This window comes from Balaenoptera acutorostrata, chromosome 11 (genome assembly GCF_949987535.1).
Source record: "Balaenoptera acutorostrata chromosome 11, mBalAcu1.1, whole genome shotgun sequence".
Taxonomy (NCBI): Eukaryota; Metazoa; Chordata; class Mammalia; order Artiodactyla; family Balaenopteridae; genus Balaenoptera; species Balaenoptera acutorostrata.
In genome coordinates, this window is record NC_080074.1 from 3,239,287 (window position 1) to 3,259,849 (window position 20,563).

At 55.4% G+C, this 20,563-nt stretch overlaps 1 protein-coding gene across 4 annotated transcripts in view; it reads right to left on the bottom strand.

Annotated features, from left to right (window-relative positions):
* Positions 1–20,563, bottom strand: part of TBC1D22A (TBC1 domain family member 22A) — a 316,566-nt gene that overhangs the window by 262,649 nt on the left and 33,354 nt on the right. For all 4 annotated transcript variants that reach the window (XM_057557200.1, XM_057557199.1, XM_057557201.1 and 1 more), the window contains one exon: positions 19,841–20,017. In XM_057557200.1, coding sequence (XP_057413183.1) covers positions 19,841–20,017 — 177 coding nt within the window. The remainder of the gene's footprint in view (positions 1–19,840; positions 20,018–20,563) is intronic.

Here is a 20,563-nt window from a genome sequence, read left to right on the forward strand (position 1 = left end):
CAGGAGAGCAGAGCCAGAAGTGACCACGAGAATAAAAATAAGTATCCCAGCTAACATTTATTGAGTCCTGTCCATATGCCAGGCACCTGAGAGCTGTACTTAAGTGAATTCACTTAATCCTCTCCACGAGCTCAGCGTCACGTGGTGGTCAGTGGTGTGGCCAGGACCCAAGCCAAGCTGACAGCTGCAGTCTCCACCCCGACCCTGTGGATGCTGCCCCGGCACCCCGAGAATTCACTGCAGGCCCTGGACCTTCCAGAGAGGACTCCCCCTTCACACGTGACCTCAGGTGGCAGGTAGGGGACACTGACCACACGAAGAGCAGGACCGCAGTTCAGCTGGTGAGACACGATGCAGGTAATCATCTGTCTGCAGCGATCCTCTGTACTTTCCAAGTTTCCCTAACAAGCACGTGTTATTTATGGAATCACAAGGTCGTCTATGCTACAGCAGATCTTCGCCTGGCGACACTGCGGGCTACAGTGAGTTACTGAGGTCTGGCGTTGCCCGTGACCTCCCAAAGCCTCGCGTGGCCAGAGCCCCACGGCAAGGCTCCAGACACCACGTGAGCGCTCCCGCCACCTCCGCCCTAGGACGGGGGTTACGAGCCAGGGTTCCGAGGCCCCGGCCACGGGGAAGGCCAGGCACTGGTTTTGTTGTGTTTTTTTAAAGCTCCCCAGGAGACAGTGACCGGTGCGTGCACCCAGGCTGATGCCACTCCGAGCCCCGGGGGCCCCTTCTGTCGCTGACCTGAGCCCCCGCCAGCCCTTCAAGCCAGTCCAAGCCCCGCAGCCTCTGCCAGGCCAGCCTGACCAGCTTATGGGCCCCCTCAGCTCACCTGCAGCCAGGGCTGGCCACACCCCTCTTGGGCCGCCCGTCCTGGCGCCTGCCGCGTCGGCCCCTCACCTGTGCGCACCTCAAGGCCGGGAACTAACCGGGCTCCCCCCGCGGGGCTGCCCACAGCACAGCCCGACACGACAGGCCCCAGGAGACTCCGATCTGGTGACGGTGGTGTGAGTCTTGGATTCGCTTCTGATGGACGGATTCTCCTTCGAGCCCCCACAGAAGTCACCTAGTCCCACTGGAAACCAGCAACGTGACTTGGTGAAGGGCGCAGCGGGGAATTTCCTGAAAACAGGTTTTGGCTGAGATAAAGGCGCCACCCCTGAACACCACACAGCAGGTAGTGCCTGCTCTTCAGGTGACCAGAAACCACCAGGCAGGGCCCTGAGCCAGGCCTGAGCAGAGCCACAGTGATTCCTAGGGGACTCAGCCCAGGGTCCCCAGAGACACCTCGCAACCAACGTGTGTGGGAGCGAAGGGGGCCCCGACGCGGGCCGAGCAGAGGGGGTTGGGAGGCCCAGGGGACAGACTGGACCAGAGCCACCAGCTTCAAGTGCAGAGACGGGAAGTGGCAAGAAACGCAGCCAGAGAGGGGGGTGGGACCGACCACAGGTGGGAGACTCTCCCAAGGGGACATTCTGAAAGAACTGAGAGCAGGGAAATGACACGAGCTTCAGGATAACATCCAAACTGCTTCGCCGTTCCAGAGCCCTGCCGCCCAGCTGCGGCTGGACCCACCTGCCAAGCTCCATCTCCCACAGGGGCCCACGCACAGGTGCACACACACAGGACGGCCCAGCCACACCTTGCTACTCCCCCGTCCAGGCAGCGCCTCTCCCTCACCTCCGTCCTTCGCTCCAACTAAGGTCAGGGACTCCTTCCCCCACTCGACTGGTCTCAGTCCCTCCACAAGCCCAGGAGCAGACTAATCAATACCTCTTGCATCCTCAGTGCCCAGTATGAGGCAGGTGCTTAGGAAATTCGCTCTCCAAAAACACGAAGGAAGAAATCAACAAATGGATGACAGAATGAATAACTTAGGGAGAGAGTGAATAGATGAGACTAAGAAATGGCTGCAAAAATGGCTGTTAAAATGCCCAGCCGCCAAGGAGGAATCTAGAAAGGCTTGAGCAGCAAAACCCGAGCAAATCCAACAAAAGGAAGGCAGGAGGGCAGGCTCTGAGTGAAATAGCATCAGAAGGGTCCAAATAAATTACTGTGTGCCCAGGGCACTTCAATTCAAAAACACTGATGTGGATGAAACGAAAGGGCAAAGAGTAATCAAGTCAACGGCGGCTCTCAAACTACACAGGACCCTCAGGGAACCGAAGGGTCACGCGCGAGGACACGGCGCCCGAGTGACCGACGGTGCTCCTCCATTAATACCAAGTCCGGGCTCGGGATTTATGCTAAGGAAACACAGAAGGTGTGCAGAGCTATGATTGGGGGTGTTCCTTGGGGTCAGTCATAACAATAAATAAAAAACAAAACCAGAACTGAAAACAACTGAAATGCCCAAATAATAGGGGAATGGCTTACGAAATGTGTCACCAATGAGCAAATGGCAGAAATGGCTGTACTTTAATGACTATTACACAGCCGTTAACAATTGTGCTTTCAGAGAACATTACTATCTTGGGAAAGACATCATTTATAACAAGTGAAAATCATGAGATGCACAGAGAGGTACATGCTTGATCCCAAGTCTATAAAAAGGAAGACCACACACACACACACACACACACACACACACACACACACACCCATAAAGGCCCTCCCAAAAAGACACAAAGATAAGCTCTTTAACCCCCTGGGCATCGTTCTCTCTGACCCTGGTCTTGGGAGGTTGTGTCCACCGCACAGGGTCGTTGTGAGAAGAGATCAAGAAAATTCACAGAAAGTACTGAGCGCCACACATGGCACAAGACGGGCATCAAAAAATATTCAATGCTATTGTTTTTCTTATGATTATTCACACTACGTGCTAAACTTTAAACACTGAACACTTGTAATTTTAAATTATACTTAAGAATATCAAAGATAAACAAATATTTCACAAGATAAGGCTGTGTTCCTGCCATGCGAACCCTGTATATGAAAGATCAAAAAATGACTTTGCTAAATAGATTTTATACTTTCATATCTGGTTTAGGTAATGGGGATGGAATTTTCAAGTACAGAAGGCCCAAATCTAGAAAAGTTTTAATGACTTCTGATAGGACTGGCACACATAAGGAAACTCATGTCTTACTAACTCGATATGCATTTTATTGAGGAAATAACCACGAATAAATGGAAGAAAAGAGTGTACTTTAGCGAAGTATTTAACGGTCTGATCGAGAAAGTCATTAAAGGGACAAGCAAATGGAACCCAGTGACCTGCATACACAAAGGCCTCGGGCGCCTGAGAGACGCACAATGCTGAAGTGACGCACGGTGGCGGCCACGTGATCACCACGCGGGCAGCCCCGACACGGCACAACACGACGGAGTCCGTCAATAATGTGGAAGGTACCACGCACCGCAGAAACGCAAAACGGTGAGGCTCAAAAAAGCGTAAAGTGACTTGGAAGGAAGGAACCAAAGCAAGAAAAGATAAATGCTAACTAAGGAATACGCTGAAACAGGCAAATTTAAGTTCACAAGGATTAGGGAACGTTTTCATGTAAACTGATGGTAGTTCCTAAATTTAACGGTGGTGGTAGGTCATGAGACAAGGATCACGAAATCCACCCCAGAGCACTGAGCTAGCTGGCAGCATCTTTCAACTAAAACGCTGGGAGCCTCTGCCCTTCCTCACCAACGTCCACTGAGAGCCGGGTTCACAAAGGCATGCAGGACGCAGCGCCACCCCCAGGCCGCGGGCAGAGGCTCCCGGGAGGGTGGGCCCAGCAGACGGAAGCAGGCTCACCCAGGCGGGGAGGGCGCTGGAGGCAGATCGAGGCGCAGCGTCCGACAAAGCGGCGGACCCGCGAGAGCCGAGGAGCCCACACGCCCCCCAGGCCAGCTGCACGGGGCCTCCCATGATCCTCGGGACTGCGAAGGTCCGGGTCTGCTCCCCGCCACCGGCCAGCTCCAAACAGCCTCACTGGCTTGAGCCGGCCGTGACCGCAGGGTGTGCAGAGAAGAAAGGGCTGGTGCCCAGGAGAGAGCAGGCCGGGGAGGGGGGCAAGGGACCCACAAACGCGCGGGGGAGCTCCAGACAGCTTGGGTTCAAAGCACAGCTAATTCACTCGCAGCCGCACTTCAGAGTGTCACCTACACGTTGTCACCTGCAGCCCTTCAGTGGGATTATCACAAAGGGACAGAAGCCAGATTAACCTGCCCAATGCGCGGCTCTGATCGTTCCACTCCCAGACCCCAAACCCTCGCGCTCCTGCCCGCCCACAGAACGAGTCACTGTGTCTGAGGCTTTTGGGCCTCTGCTGCCATCGGCCCGACTCCTTGATTTTGCCAATGAGGAGACCGAGACCAAGGATGCAGCAAGTGACCAGAAGGTATGAAGGCGGCAGAGGCAGGGTGTGAACCCGAGATCTCAGCATCTGTGCCCCAGTCGCCACGTGGCTTGCGGGATCGTGGTTCCCCAGCTCAGCAAAAGCGCTAACCACTGGAAGGCCAGGGGATTTCCCGTCGCAGTGTCACCCCCACTGCCCCACGGCTGCCCGACCTGCCAAGCTCTGGCCCCGCCTGCACCCCTGGCTTCTCCCACCACTGCATCTTCAAAGAAGCCTCGTCCCTGCAGCGCAGCCACCTCGGGACGACGACAAGCTCCCTCGGACGCCGCTGGCTCCAAGCGCTGGCTCTGCTGGCCGGGAGGCCCCCAGACGGTGACCACGCCACGGCCGCCCGACTCCAGGGACAGCGCGCGGCTCCCGCGCGCGGTGTGCTCTGCTCCTCGGCAGACGTGGTGTCGCTGTGCTATCGTCCCTGCTGCTGCTGCTGCGGCTGTCAGGGCCCGGCCCCACTCGCCATGTCTCCTCCCCAGCAGCCTGCTGCCCTGTGCCCGGGTGTGTCCTGGACCACAGCCTAGCTCAGCCATGTTCCCCGAGGCCAAAAGCCACCAAGGCCGGTTGCAGATGACCACGGCAGCCCACCCCAGCCCCTGGCGACAAACTGGGGGTAAAGCCTCCCCTCCTTAAGGTCAACCCTCCCTCCACGGGACAACCGAGGAGCCCAGGGGGCTCAGCTGCAGGGGCGGGCGTGCAAGGACATGAGTGGGAAGGGAGCGAACGGCCCAGGTGTGCCCAGTGCCCGGACACACCACAGAGCAAGGTCAACACCGCTGGCTGCTCCAACAAACTTCGCCCCGCAGTGTGCACTGAGCACACTCACAATGCCGGATCTGACAGCAGTAACATTAACCTGGACAGGAGGTAAGGACAAAGCACGCAAGCCCCAAAGAAAAGAAAGACAGGGTCACAACCAAGGTGTCCACAGCGTCGAGAGACGTGAGCGGGCTTCACCTCTCTGGTCCTGCACCCGGACAGAGTTTTTAGGTGGTGCGCACACCCGCGGCGATGACCCCGGAGAGCATCACGACAAGTGAACACACTGCCTTTCCAACCCTTCCAGAACACCACTCCGCACCTAAGTCCCCCGTCCCCACCAGAGGCAGCTTGTTGGAGCAGCACGAACTCGAACCCTGGAGTCAGGATGGGCCATCCACTCTGACTCAGCCACGTCCACCGGGGACTCGGTAAGATGGGAAGACCACAGCCAACCCTGGCGGCTCCACGGGCTCAGGGCAGGCAGTCGGGCACCGCACCTGGCCCAGGCGGGGCTCCAGAAGCGCACGCCCGGTAGGACCAGCTCTCGGGCAGCAGGAAGGGGAAAGCCCTCACCAGGGGACTTCCCAAGGTCACACACACACACACACACACGATATGATGCATCGTATTTTCTGGGAGGTGATTTAATCCGTAATTGAATAACGTCAAACCACAGGGCACACCTGAAGAGGGGCAACCCAAAGAGTGAAGGGAAGACCCACCTCTTCAGTTGATCATACGCATAAAAAATCCCCAATTATGTAACTACTGTTACACCAAAAAACAAACAAAACCAAAAAAACCTCCTGATGACTAAATTTCTGACAATTCCTTTTTTTTTATTGGAGTATGATTGCTTTACAATGGTGTGTCAGTTTCTGCTTTATAACAAACTGAATCAGTTATACATATACATATGTCCCCATATCTCTTCCCTCTTGCGTCTCCCTCCCTCCCACCCTCCCTATCCCACCCCTCTAGGTGGTCACAAAGCACCGAGCTGATCCCCCTGTGCTGTGCAGCTGCTTCCCACTAGCTATCTGTTTTACATTTGGTAGTGTATATATGTCCATGCCACTCTCTCACTTTGTCCCAGCTTACCCTTCCCCCTCCCCGTATCCTCAAGTCCATTCTCTAGGTCTGTGTCTTTGTTCCTGTCTGACAATTCTTTTGCATTAAGAATATTTTTGATTGAGGTGTAACTGGCATATTATAGTAGTTTCAGGTATACAAGGTAATGATCACCACAGTAAGTCTAATTAACACCCATCACCACACAGTTACAAAACGTGTTTTTCTTGTGATGAGAACTTTTAAGATCTACCCTCTTAGCAGCTTTCAAATATGCAATACAGTATCACTTTATAACTGGAAGCTTGTTCCTTTTGACCCCCTTTGCCCATTCCACCTGCCCCCTAACCCCGCCACCTCTGGCAACCACCAATCTGTTCTCCGCATCTGTGAGCTCAGTTGTTTTTGTTTTTGTTTTAGATTCCACAAGTAAGTGAGATCATATGGTATTTGTCTTTCTCTGACTTACTTCACTTAGCATAATGCCCTCAACATTTATCCGTGTTGTCGCAAATGGCAATATTTCATTCTTTTTATGGTTGAATAATATCCCACTGTGCACGCGCATGTGTGTGTGTATCACATCTTCTTTATCCACTCATCCACTGACAGACACCTAGGTTGTTTCCATGTGTTGGGTATTGCAAACAATGCCGCAATGAACATGGGGGTGCAGATTTCTCTCTTTACGGGGTCATGAGGATGTTCTGTTTTCATTAAGAATATTTTAGGTGGGGCACAACCTTTAGGTGACTGCGCAACACTGTGAATGCACCAACTACCACTGATCTGTGCAGGTTAACATGGTTCATTGTATGCTATGTGAATTGCACCTCAATTTTTTTAAAAAGAATATTTTACTTGAGAGTTTGATGATTTGTATGCCAGGTTGACACGAGGGAATAAAATGATGACTGTGCTAAGTATCACCTATTCTCAGGCTCTCCAACGTGTATAAAGTGAGAAAAGAAGCCCGTGAGACTAATATGCTTCCACCTGTATTTTACGGAGAACGGGGGTTGGGGGGCCGACGTATACACACCCATCCGTACAGTCACTTGAATAAGCACAGAGCACTTATGAACGGAGGTAAGAAACAGGAGGGGAGCCGCTGGCCTGGGGACGGAGATTTATTTGTCATTATGTAAGCCCTTAGAGACCACTTGAATTTTTTAACATTGCATGATGTAGCTTTTTCGATTAAAAAAAAACTAGTAAACAAAAAATACGAATGAACATCACCAGTTCCCAAACTTTAAGTGCTCTCACAACTCCCCCTCCTGCAGAATCTCAAGGAACAACGTTTCTGTTAGTGCGTTTATAGTACGTATTTTGAATACTGTTAAATATGTCTAGATTTTGACTAAGCATATAAATTAAATGTTGATTTAGACAGATACACAATTTTGATAACAATTTTAAATAAAGATCATTCTCAAAACATTATACAGCCATTAAAAATGATGGTTATGAAGACTGCAGCAAGGTGGGAAAGGCGCATGAGGTGGTTTTAACTGGATCGGGGTGACAAGTGGCACCTGCATCCTCGCTGCCACTGTGGAGAGAGGTGGGGAGGCTCCACTGGGAAAGGCGGTGATGGAGACCCGCACCAGCGCCAGGGCGAGCCTGCTGCACTGCACGGACCACTCCTCACGGGACTGCTTCCCAAAGCCAGGTGGAGGTGAGCACCATTAGACCCATTTTACAGGTGGGGAAACTAACGCCGAAAGAAGTTTGGGGGAAAAAAACTGCCCAGGTCACTCTGCCAGTAAATGGCAAAGCGTGGCCATGACCTGATGTGACCCCAAAGCCCACATGCTTGTTTTCCACACTCCTCTGTCCCACAAGAGGCCAGAGATGGGGGGCAAGGTGACTGGCCATCATGGCTGCTGACTTTTCTATAATGTGGTTGTTCTTACTTCTAGAACCTAAAACAACACATAGGTTAAAACACAGATTTAAAAAGACATCCTTGACTAATTTTTTCAGACTATCTTATCCTAAGAAAAAGGGCATTTCATTTTTTTAATCACTTTAAGCAAGCCTGAACTTTTTCCCTTTAGGACCAATTTGAGCACAGTCTAAGATTTCACCAGAAAGCCTCAGTTTGTATTAATATCTCAAGACCTGGCGCAAAACCAAAACCAAAGCCTTACCCGGCAGCGCTTCACTCCTCATGGCAAATTCAGGATAAAGATGATTTTCTTCACTTCCCGACACAAAACCCAGCGCTTCCTTGTTTCTCTAACTTCCTTCCTGTGTCCTATCCCATTGTGAGGCCAACCCGAGTGACTTCTCATCTCCCACGCCCTGCACTTCTATTCATCAGGAATTTCTCCCTTTTTCTCATTTTGGTCACGTGCGACCTAATCCTGCACCAAATCTCTAAAAATGGACTGCCGTGTCCTGGTACAGTGAGTGCAGAGGACGTGCAGGGAGCCCAGGGCTGCTGCTGCCTGTGGGCTTACCCTCAGGCAGGCCCTCCTCCTCCTCTGAGTCTCAGTTTCCTCATCTGCAAAATGGGGCCACTCTGCCGATCGCTCAGGGCAGCACGGAACCAGCGAGGAAAGCTGTGGGGGAGTCCTTCACAAACAGAGGCCTTCCTCCCTGAGGAGGGCAGGGTGGTGCTGTGCGGTGACCACACAGCGCTGCGTCTCAGCGAGCGGAAAGCTGCCGTAGACTGTTTGTGTCCCCAAAGGGCCTATGTTAAATCCCGACTGCCAGGGTGACGGTTCAGAGGTGGGGGCTGTAGGAGGTGCTCAGATCACAAGGCGGGGTCCCCCTGGATGGGATTAGTGCCCTGATAAAGAGGCCCAGGGAGCTCCCTCGCCCCTTCGGCCGCTGTAGCATAGTAAGAAGGCGCCGTCTATGAACCTCACCAGGTGCGGAATCTGCCGTCGGTGCCTTGACCCGGAACTTCTCAGCCTCCAGAACCACGAGAAATAAATGTCAGCTGTAGCCGCCCAGCCCATGGTATTCTGTTCCAGCATTCTGAATGGACCAAGACAAGGGCATTACCACACCAATAATGCACTTCCTCGCTTTCTACGCTCAAACTAGAAACCCGCTCAGGGCGAAGCAGCCCGTGGGCCTCGGCACCACGCAGGGCAGAATCCTTGGCACAGGCTCAGAGGTCCACAACCACCAGCACGCCCTGCAGCCAGGTGACCGGCCATTTCAGACAGCGTCCGTGAGCACCTGCACCCCAGGCACTCGTGGGCCTGCAGAGTGAAGCTTTCAAATGAGTGCAGGGTCGAGCTGAGCACGTGACCGCAGCCCCTGGGCCCGTCAAGTGAAAAGTAAACCGTCGCTCGTTCCTGGAGCACAGTGTGGACCAGGACTTGACCCTGTCCAGGCAGCTCTGGCTCCCGCTCCTCCACGTGGCCCCTGAGCGTGTCGCAGACATCTGCTCCTGTCGTGTGACTCAGCTTACAGTCTCCTGACCTGCCACGGTCAGGGGCCCCATCCTCAGAGCAGGTCAAGAGCGGGGGTCCAGGACGTGCAAACACAGGGCCGCACGTCTGGCCTCTCCTGCCCCACCGCCCCTGCACATGTGACTTCTGAGTTTCCCTCCCGGGAAGGAATAACTCGGGCCCTTTGAGGATCACAGAGGGCCTGGGAGTGACAAAGTCAAAACGGCACCCGACCTCTTTCTTCTCCACTTTCTTGCTTCTCATCTTTAACACGTGCAACTTCCCTTCCTACCTGTAAGCGCCAACCAGACAGACGGCACAAGAAAGTAACCAAACAAGGGAGTACGGCTGACTCTGGCTCCTGGGATTTTCCTAGGAAGATGGGCAACCAAACCTCCCCAGGAAGAAGCACCAGAGTGAGTAGGGCCTCTGTCTGGAAAACACAGATGACAGGAACCCAGGAGGGTAAAGTTGAAGTGGACAGCCATTGTGCCCCAGCCTCTCTGAGCTCCTTCTCAGGGATTCCACGTATTTCCATGTACCTGACACAGAGTAAGCTCCCGGTCAAAGCCAGCCGCCATCACCACCACCATCACCACCATCACCACCACCACCACCACCACCATCACCAACATCACCACCATCACCACCACCATCACCACCACTACCACCACCACCATCACCACCACCATCACCACCACTACCACCATCACCATCGTCACCACCATCACCAACATCACCACCAACATCACCACCATCACCACCACTATCACCATCACCATCACCAACACCACCACCATCACCACCACGATCACCACCACTACCACCATCACCATCATCACCAACATCACCACCACCATCACCACGATCACCACCATTACCACCACTACCACCACCACCACCATCATCACCAACATCACCACCATCACCACCACCACCATCACCACCCTCACCACCACCACCATTACCATCACCACCACCACCACCACCACCAAGGTCACCACTACCGCTGTCCCTGAGCCCTTGATTTGATTCTAAAGAGGTCAAACAATCCTGCCGCTGTGTTGCCCGCATCCTTCCACACCTACGGGGAATTCCAATTGCTCACCATCTCTTCCAACTTCCCTTCTTCAGAAAACCCTCTTCTTTCTAGCTTCATCTGGCAACTTTACAGGATGTGCATTTCCAGAATGCACAAGATAGGATCTGTGCATTGATTAATTAATTAATTAATGTAAAAGTATTATTTTCTTTGCAGTTCCCAGGACCAGACACCTGGCTATGTGTTGGTTTGTGGTCCTTTGGAATCTGAGCTACATGTGGGGGGGAAAACAGGACACAGGAGAGCTCTAATGCATAGTCCAAGACACAGCGTTCTAAATGCTGTGTCTTGGACTATGAAAATTCAAAGTTCATTCACTCGTTCCCTCCACACCCAAGACTGTGTATACAGTTCAACACAATTCAAACAATTTCTGGGTCTCCACGGTGTGGTCGGGGCAGTGCTAGACACCAGCCATGGGTTAAGTGCTACAATACAAGAAAGACAGTCCCTACCTCAAGGAACCGGAAACCTGGTGGGGTGACAGATTTACACGTGCCTATCTGAGTGGCAAACACAGCTGGCTGTCCACCCAACATCCATCCCCTCCCTCTTCCCTGTAACCAGAACCCCAATTCCAAAGTGCCAACGGCCAAGCCCATGAGATCCTTCTCAGCACCCCTTGCAGCTCGGGGGGGCAGAAGCCGGGCAGGGGGCACGTGACCCAGCTCTGGTCAAACTGCTTTCCTGATAAGACTACAGATGCCATGGTGACTGCCCTTTGCTTTGACACAGGACAATGACTGCCACCTTGTGGCCACGAGCTTAGATCCCTGATGAAATCAATGAAATCAAGCTATGGCTCCCTACCTCCAGACATCCTGCTGAGAAAAATAAACCCCTATTTGTCTAAAGGCCCCTGAGTCTGGTTTTCTGATACCTTCAGCCAAAACGAATCCTAACCGATCCCCCTCCTCAGCTGGTGAACCACAGAGGTCAAGAGCACTGAGAGGCCGTGGGGCAGGAGAGAGTAGGCTGATGGACCCCACCAGCACTTCCTGAGCGAGCGCCGTGTCCTGTCCCCCATCACTGGACACGAAGACCAGTGACTCACAGCATGGCCCACGAGGAACTCACGGTCCCGTGGTGAGATGGACACAACCCTGAGAGCTGAGTCACAGGCACAAAGGGCTGCAGGGCAGAGAGCGGACTCCCACACACTCTGCCCACTTTTCCGCTCTCATCCCTCAGACAGAAAACAGACACCACAGTCTCATGATTATTCAGCTGGTTACTTCACATCCTCATCTACAAAGGAAATCATTAGAGAAAAAAGACAAACGTGTAACGGATTGATTTCTCAAGCTGCTCCTTTAAGACTGTACAGTAGACGTACATTTTTTTTTAGCATTTGCTTTTAAAATTATATGCAGGAAATCATCATCCATGAGAAAGTTACCTGAAACACCGCTGAAAGGTTTCCTAATTAAACTGAAGATCTGCTCTACCAGAGATATTCAATGAAATGCTCAACTTTCACCGAATCATATTCACTTTGGTTTATTTTAAGCCGAGTGGTAACTACACGTAGCTCAAATGCCACACCTAGCAGTGCGAACGCCACCCAAAACATGAGGATACTGGCAGTGGCAATGCAACGACGTCAGGACTGGCGCGGCCTCTGCAGTCCTCACACCCCCGGCCTCAAGCCCGGAAGACAAAGCAAGCTCGGGGAGCCCCTTCTGCCGGGGGCTCCGAAGGGTCGGCGAGAACCGATTACAGGTGATGAGAGGAGAGAAGACAACACACTGTCATAAATTCAGCCAGTGTACACAGCGGCAATTGCGGTTTGTGGGTTTTATTATTTTTCCCACGTCTCTCACTTTCAATAACATTCTGTGAACGATGGTCGCGGAAACCCTACAGCGAGAGCGACACAGAGGGAGGAGCCGTGCGGAGTCCCCTCCTCCGTGGGGGGGCTCGGGCGATCAGCCACCCATGGGCCGGGCGGAGGCTCTGGGGGGAGGCAGGGCGTCAGTGGCACGGGGACGGCGCAGCACGGGGTCCGCACACGTGCAAGGGTCCCGGCTGCAGGGAGGAGGCTGCCGCAGCTGACCTGCATTTGGACGTCGGGAATAATTACTTACCTAGTGATTACTTTCCCAGAAGGAAAATAAAGCCAGACCGGGAGGACTGCGCCCACCCAAGTAAGGGGGAGACGTCTCACTGGTGCCCGGCGACCCGTGCCCGCCCTGAGCTCGCGCACCAGGTGCCGCCGACCCCTAGAAAGAGACCGAGGTCTCCCTCCGGGGGTCGGGGGCAGAGGGCGACGGGTGATCCGAGGAAAACACGGCAGGATGAGAGGGAGTGAAGGCATGGAGGCGTTTGGGGGCAGGGTGGGGGGGCGTGATGCGGGAGATCCTGAAGGTGAGGGTCTGTTCGAGCAGAGGCCTGGAGGAAGTGAGTCACGCAGGGAGCCGAGGCAGAGGGACGGCAGAGCAAAGGCCCAGGCACGGACGTGCCGCTGCGTCCAGGCGACCGCAGAACAGAGTGCGGGGACGATGGGAGGGGGACAGGCAGGTCGTGGAGGCCGGGCCTCTCGGGCGTCACCAGGCCGACGGCTGACTCTCTGAGATGGAGCCGCCAGATGGCTCTGACGGCACCTGATCCGGATCTCATTTCCAAAGGACCGCCGACAGCTGTGCAGAGCACAACGCCGGACACAGGTGCGCGGGGGCCAGCGGGGTCGGGCTGTCACCATCAGGCGAGAGGCGGTGGCAGGGACCAGGCGGTGGGCTGGAGGCGCTGAGCGCAGGAGACCTGGTGACAGCCCAGAGGTGGGAGTGGGGAGGAGGGAGGAGAAGACGGTGGGGGGCTGGGCCCGAGTCACCAGAGGGGGCACCGCTGTGCAGAGATGGGGGCACGAACGGTGACAGGTTCAGGGGGGAGGAGTGAGGGCCTTGGAAAGTCAACTCAGGTGACAAGTCCAACCTAGAATCTGCCTTTCAAGATAGATGAACTTTTTCAAAAACAAACTCCTTGTGCACATTCTTAACGAAAGCTGCTTTGCCAGTGTTCCTCCTGACGTCAGAGAAGACGCTACCAGGGAGAAGCAAAACTGGGGGGCAATCCAGGAGAAGCGGGAAGGAAAGGTGGGGGAGAAGAGCCCGGACCCGTGGGCTCCGGCCTCCCTGTCCCCTCACAGAGACTCCCCCACCCCGACTGGAGTCTGCACTCACTCTGCTCGGTCAGAATCGGCCGCGGCTGTGCTTCCCTGACAGGAGAGGCCCAGCCAACCCACAGCCAGGACCACGAGACGCGGCAACCGAGGAAAAGGCCCCAACCGAATCCTGCCACGGCTCACCCTGAGATGTGCTCACTCCTCCCACTGGTGCACGTGCGCCTAGTGTGCACCAGGCCCTACTGTGTGCACCAGGGTTCTGGTTCTGAGCTGCAGGCGGGGACTGCAGGGCTCGGGCAGCGTGGTGAATTCATTAACCCTCTTTTAAAGCTTCTCTGTTTGTTTCACTGGAAAGCACTTTTTCCCCAAACCACACAGCTGAGATAAAACCAGGCTGCAGAGGCTCCCTGGTGCCCCGCGCACCCCGCCTCTTACACTCCAATTACCTTTCAGAAGCTCGGCTGGCCGCAGGGCCCGGGGGAATCTGAGGAAGCGTGTCCAGCTGAACTGGCACCGGCAGGGCAAAGAACCGAACGCTGCCCACACCTCCGCTGAGAATCGGGACGCAGGCACGCTGCGGCGGGGGAGCGTGAACACTGCACGCGAGCAGACCTCGACTCCTCTTCCCTGGCGTCTCTGCACTTGGGCAGCTGCCAGTGGCCCCCGGGGTGGCCGTCCTGGCGGGAGTCCTCTCCAGTGACACTCCAGGGAGAGGCAAGGCTGAGTTAGTGGAGCTGCCACCTTGCCCCTCCCACATTCTGTCGCCCCTCTGGGACCACCCTCACCTTTCACAAGGCAGCAGGACAAGCCCGCACGGGCGCACACGCTCGCAACCTCCACTGTCCCTGGCTGGGACACGGCGGCGAGGGTGTGGGGCTGCGCCTGGCCCTACGGTTGACGCTGGGCGCTGGCGGGCCACCGCCCGGACCTTCGGGAACAGGGGTGCCGGCAGCCCTGCCACCACAGCCAGGCCACGCCGTCCGCTCCCAGTCCTCCAGCAAGGCCCTCAGCAGAGAAACGAGGACCCGGGCGGCATCGGCCCTGCCCTCGCCGCGGGGCCACAGGGTCGCCTCCTGCCCCAGGGCTCAACCTCCCCAGCTGTGATCAGGAGCCGGCTGCTGCCGGAGGCAGGCTTCGGGTGTGTCTGGGTTGGGGGGCGGTGCACACGCATGTCAACATATAGGGAGCACGGCGCCCCGCACAGAGTGAGGACCAAAAACGCAGCAAGTGTGCAGTTATTTGGATACACCGCCTCCCCTGGCTCTGTTTCACCAGTACCTGATTCTGCCACCTGGTGAAAAAACCCCCTTCTTGGGCGTGCCCCGGTTTTGTGTCCATCAGCTGTCCCCCTACGCCTGCAGCCCCTGGGCTCCAGCTGACACAGTCCTGGTGGCCCCTTCTCCCTGGGCCACCAGCTTCCCGTCCACCAGGCGACGCCCACCCGACCCATCCTGCATCCCCTCCCCCAGTCGACCCCCCTAATTTCCTCCCTGTCCCCCCATCCCTGCACCTCCCCACTGCTGCGTGGCCTTGTTCCGCTCCCCTGGCTCCAGCCCTGCCAGAGGCTTTGCGCAGAGAGAAAGCTGGGGGCCTCCTCCTGGCCTCCTCAGCCCTCCAGACCTGCCCCTCGCTGCCCTGCTGGCTTCCCTCCTCCCCTCCCCTCCCCTCCCCTCCCCTCCCCCACCAGGCCCCATCCATCCCAGAAGCCCCGTCCCAGGGCAGGACCTCTGCACCCCTAGCCCCTCCCTGGGATGCTTCTCTGTCTTCAACGCCTGCCCTCGTGCCCTCGCTCTAAAGAATCCTCGCCAAGCGCTCACTCCACAGAAGCTCCAGCCTTTACCCCGCAGCTCTGTTTTTCTCTCCACTGCGCCTACTACCTTCGGCCAGTTCCTGGAGTGCTGACTGCGTGCATCTGTCTGTCTGTCTGTCCCCGACGCTCAACGTCAGCCCCTGAGTGCAGGGACCCTGGGGTCCGTTCCCCAGCACCTACAGCAACAGCCGGTGCTCTACGAACACTGGCCAAATGAAGAACTACGTGGGCACCTCACGTCAACCACCTCCGACGTCACAAGGACCCTGCAGGGGAGGCCCAACTCCCCCGTGATGGCTGATGAGACAGGAGGCTGAGTCACCTATCACACTGGCTCCCAGGCTGCACAGCCTCCCCTTCCTGCCATCAGGGCCCCTTGCAGGCAGGGCTGTCCTCCAGCCCCGGGCCCTGAAGGGGCATCGAACTCAAACCCTTGCTTCCTGAGCGAACAACTCCATATCACCGCCCCCCGCCCCCCGAAAAACCCCTCTTCTCCCCACAGCCGTCTCCCGGCATGCTCTCCATCTTAAAGCCCAGCCCGGGTGCTCACGGGGTAACTGGACCGCGACCTTGCACCTGGCCTCACTCCCTCTGTGCTCGTGTCTGAATGTCCGGCGCCAGGCCTGCGTGTCACACACGGACGACCTCGGAGCCCGGCTGCCACCAGGCAGTCACTCGGCAGGCCTTGGGATGCACATGTTTTGCCGATGGCCAACTCACGCCGGTTCAGACGCACGTGGTCACAACGAAAGCCTCCAAGTGTCACTTTCTTGGGCTTCAAAGCAGGCAGCCTTTGCACAAGTAAATACTGAGTCAATGCTAAGAGCGGAGTGAGCTGTTAAGTTCTATTTGCTCCTCTCATCCCCACAAGGGAGCACAAACCGAGCAAAGAAAACCAGCACTCTGACGGACGGAGCGACGTTCTGCAGGCAGGACTGCTTCTGCGGGCGGGCGCTGCTCACGTCAGCGATTTTCTTCTTCAACCTGAGCAAATATTTGCCACTTACATCTTTCACGTAATGTGAAGATAATACATCCCACTGTCTTCCGAAGCTATCTTAACTGCCTTATAAAAACAGGCAATTTACCGGCTGTGTTTTCTCTTGCCACTAAATACAAATCCAGTAATTCACTTTGAAAGCTTTGGTTTTCGCTTTTTGGTGTTAGAGTTGATACTTACAGAGAATTCTAAAGAAAGAAAAAAAACCATAATCCCACAACCGAACAAAAGAATTTGATTTTCTATTAACCTTTCAATCTATCCATATGTAATCATTTTCCAACAAGTCTTGAAAGCTTTATTTTTAAGTACTATTTTATTTTCAAAAGTTACTCCAATGACAAAGTCCACTGGAAGATTCTAACTGGGGGCTCAGATCCTGACCCAGAACTGCAGTTCCCATCAGGCAATCTTGTTTTCACGAGCTATCTCCTTGCCACCTACCATTAGAAGCTGCTGAATGTAACCAAGAAAATGTCTATAAAGTGGCCACATATGTCAATGTTATAAAAATCAAGTAGATGATAAACAGGCCAGTGCAAATGAAAATAATCAGAAGAAGTAAAATAACTTTTTTCGAGTGTTTATTGAGTGCTGGGCACTCTCCTAAAAACTTCATATGTATCAATATTATCAGCAAAATCTGTACAGGTTCCCCCCACTATCCGAAAGTAGAGTGTTTCTATGAAATCTTTCATAAGCTGAAACGGCGTAAAGTGAAAACGCAATTTTCGCTTTTCACTTTTTTTCACGAAAGCAAAAACCCTCTCCAGATTTCCTTCGGTTAGGGAAAACAGGTACTGAGTAGGTCTTCCGTGAAAGCGAGGTGGTGTAAAGCGGGGGGCACCTGTGCTGCCACGGCTGTACCTGCAGGTGAACGAGCAGGCCGAGGCCCGGAGGCTGCCAGGCTCGCTCCCGGGCACGCGGAGAGGAAGCCACGCAGGCAGCTGCCCCGGGAGCCCCACCCTCGCCGCCCCGGTGACGCTGCCCCCGCACCACGCTCCGCTCCTCACGCACGGTCCCCCTCCGTCGGGCTCGGGGCACAAGCCTTCCACGCACCGAGGCCCCCAAGCTCTCCCTCCCCGAGCTCCCCACAGCCAGGGATGCTCCAGGAGCGCCAGGTCAGGGTGAGCAGCAGGTGTTCTTCTTCTGTCGGAAGAACAGCTCTTGCGTCTGTAATGAGAGCAAGTCAGGAAAACCTACGGGCCCCTCGGGAGGGGCGGCTAACAACCGGCGTGGCAGCCGCAGACAGACAGGCTCACTGCCGACCCCGCACAGAGGCCACAGCCTCTCCCTAGTACTACCGGGAAATACATTGTTAAATTTCAAAGGTGAGCAGAACAGCATTACCATTCGTATGGAGAGGAAAGAAAGAAACGTATGTAACAACACACAGACCCAAGTACCTCTCTACAAATCACTTCTGAATCACCAAAGGAGCACAAGTAACTTTTGGGGGGAAGAACTGGCAGACACCCCGAAGCGGGGATCAGAGTTGGCTTCATCGACCTCAGGACAAACCAGCACCCTGGGCTCCTGCTACGGTGACCGAGAAGGCAAATCAATTAAGTGCTGCTCCTACCAAAACAGCTGGCCCAAATCTCACCAGGGGAACGTGAAACAAGCCACTCAGGAGGGCCTACGTTCTTCCAAGACACAAGGCAAGGCCGGAGCGTCACTCCAGCTAACAAGATGAGAGAGAGACGTGGCAGCCGAACGCCACGTGTGATCCTGCAGTGGATTCTGGACGAGGAAGAAAGGTATCACGGGTGCTACTGGGACAAGCGTCAGGATGTAAACGTGGGCCGTGTGTTAGCGAGCAGTGCCGCGTGGACGTTTAATTTCCTGACTTTGACAACGATATCCTGACAGCATCGAGAGGGTGTCTTTGTTCTTCGGAAATAATGAAGACTCGCGGGGCAGATGGCTCAAACGGTTCAGGAAAAGCATGTCTGCACGTAAGCACACGCACACACACAGAATGAAATGGGGCAAAACGTAAACAACCGGTGAATCTGGGCAAGGAGCGTATGGGGGCGCGCGTGCTGTTCTCGCAACTTTTCTGTAAATTTGAAATCACATCGAAATAAAAAGTTTAACATAACATATGCGCGGACCATCTCCGGAAGATGACACCCGGAACCGGGCAAAGGGGGAAAGGGGAGCTGGGGAAGGGAAAGGGCTCGTCTCCCCTCTGCACCTACCAAGAACAGCCGGCCCAAATCTCTGTGCTGTGAGACTGTGAAACGTGTGCAGGCCAAAACTGAACAAAACTAAGAAGAAAAAACCCACGGTGAGAACGGCACCCGGGCTGGAGCAGCACCTCCCGAGCTTCAGGATCTTTCCAAGGACGCCCTCCTCCCGCCTCACCAGCCAGGCCCGCAGCTTCGGCTTCCGCAGGCTCAGCCAGGGCCTGGGCCGCCTCCCTCCGCGGGCCTCACGCGCCACCTGCTGGCCACGCGGGGCACTGCCCGCCGCAGCGCCCAGCCCACAGAGCGCGACCGTGAGGGACTACAGCCACCTCCACCCTCCCGAAAGCTCCGGCACCGGGCAGAATGCCCAGTGCAGAGTGGCACTCAACAGGGATGAGATCCATAAATAGAAGAACACAGATCTGAGTGGAATTCCAGCAGAACTTGAAAGCAAGCACGCCTCAGCCTGGCTGCAGAGCGTCCAAGCGGGTATCATGACCCACGAGAACCACGCCTGTGACTGTCCTGTCCCCTGCTGGCCCCTCCACCCAAGACCTGTCTTGCCCTCTGCCCCCTGCAGTGCTCACACTCTACACAGACCCACTGGGCCCCTGCAGGAAGGTGCAAAGCCAGCCGCGGTCAGGATGTCCATCACCGGCCCGGATCGCCAGCCCCACGACCGCTGTGAAGAACAAGGACATCCACCTGGCCGGCCCTGCAGAGCTCCCCAAGGCAGTGCTAAGAAGCCAGAAGAGTGCAACTGGGCATTAAGGAGAAAAGATCAGAAAATGCTGATCGAATTGCAGAGGAAGCACATTAATAAACACGTCGAGAGTAAACTTTCAGGACAAACGGCTCTCGTCTTAGTGACCTACTGGCACAAAACACAACAGACCAACCTCTCATCTGGTGAATTACACGGGGAGCAAGTGCGTTAAATGGCAGCAGACTGGCCTTCCGAGCTGCAACCCCTTAGAAACGAGGCACAGCTGGCGTGGCCTCGCCCCCGGGGGGACTCACCGAGATCTGTGTTGGGACCGGCAAGGAGCTGTTTGAACTTGTCCAGCCGGGAGGCCTCTCTTTCACTTAAGGCTGAGCTGCTGAGGGTGCTGGACTCCGGCACCCCGCCCAGTGCCACGGTCGCCGAGTGTGGGAGAGACTGGGACCTCTGCAGAGGGCCGGCGTCGCTGGCACTTCCTGCAGAGGGAGGGGGAGAGAACAGAGGTGAGGCTCCGGACGCACCCACACCCACGCCCACCCCTCAGGAGGCCTCACACACGCCTCGCTGCTCTCGCTCCGTGGATCTGCCATCACGGAGCAGCGAGGACCTGGTTTCTTGGGGGTAAAATGAACGTAGCTCACACCCATGGAGCGCACCGGCCCTCCTGGTGGAGGGGCGCCCCCCGGGGGAAACAGACGCGCCCCACGAAAAGCAAGACACTGACAACCACACAACCGGAGACCAGGTCTGTCAGGGCTGCCAGCGGTCTGGGCCTGCCTGGGTAATGCGCCCCGAGGACCTGCTGGTGTAGGGCGGGGGGAGGATGCCCGCACGGGTCACCCGGGCCTGGCATGGAGGGAAGCCACCAAGGCACACGTGAAGGGCGCATGAAGCCCATGAAGGTGCTGAGGACTGTCTGAACGTCCCAGGTCTCCCCGAGCCCCAGGAGGGAGGTCAGGCAGGGACGGTCACCCGGAGAAAGCAAAGGAAGCTAGATCCCCCACTGCAGGTGGAGACGAGGG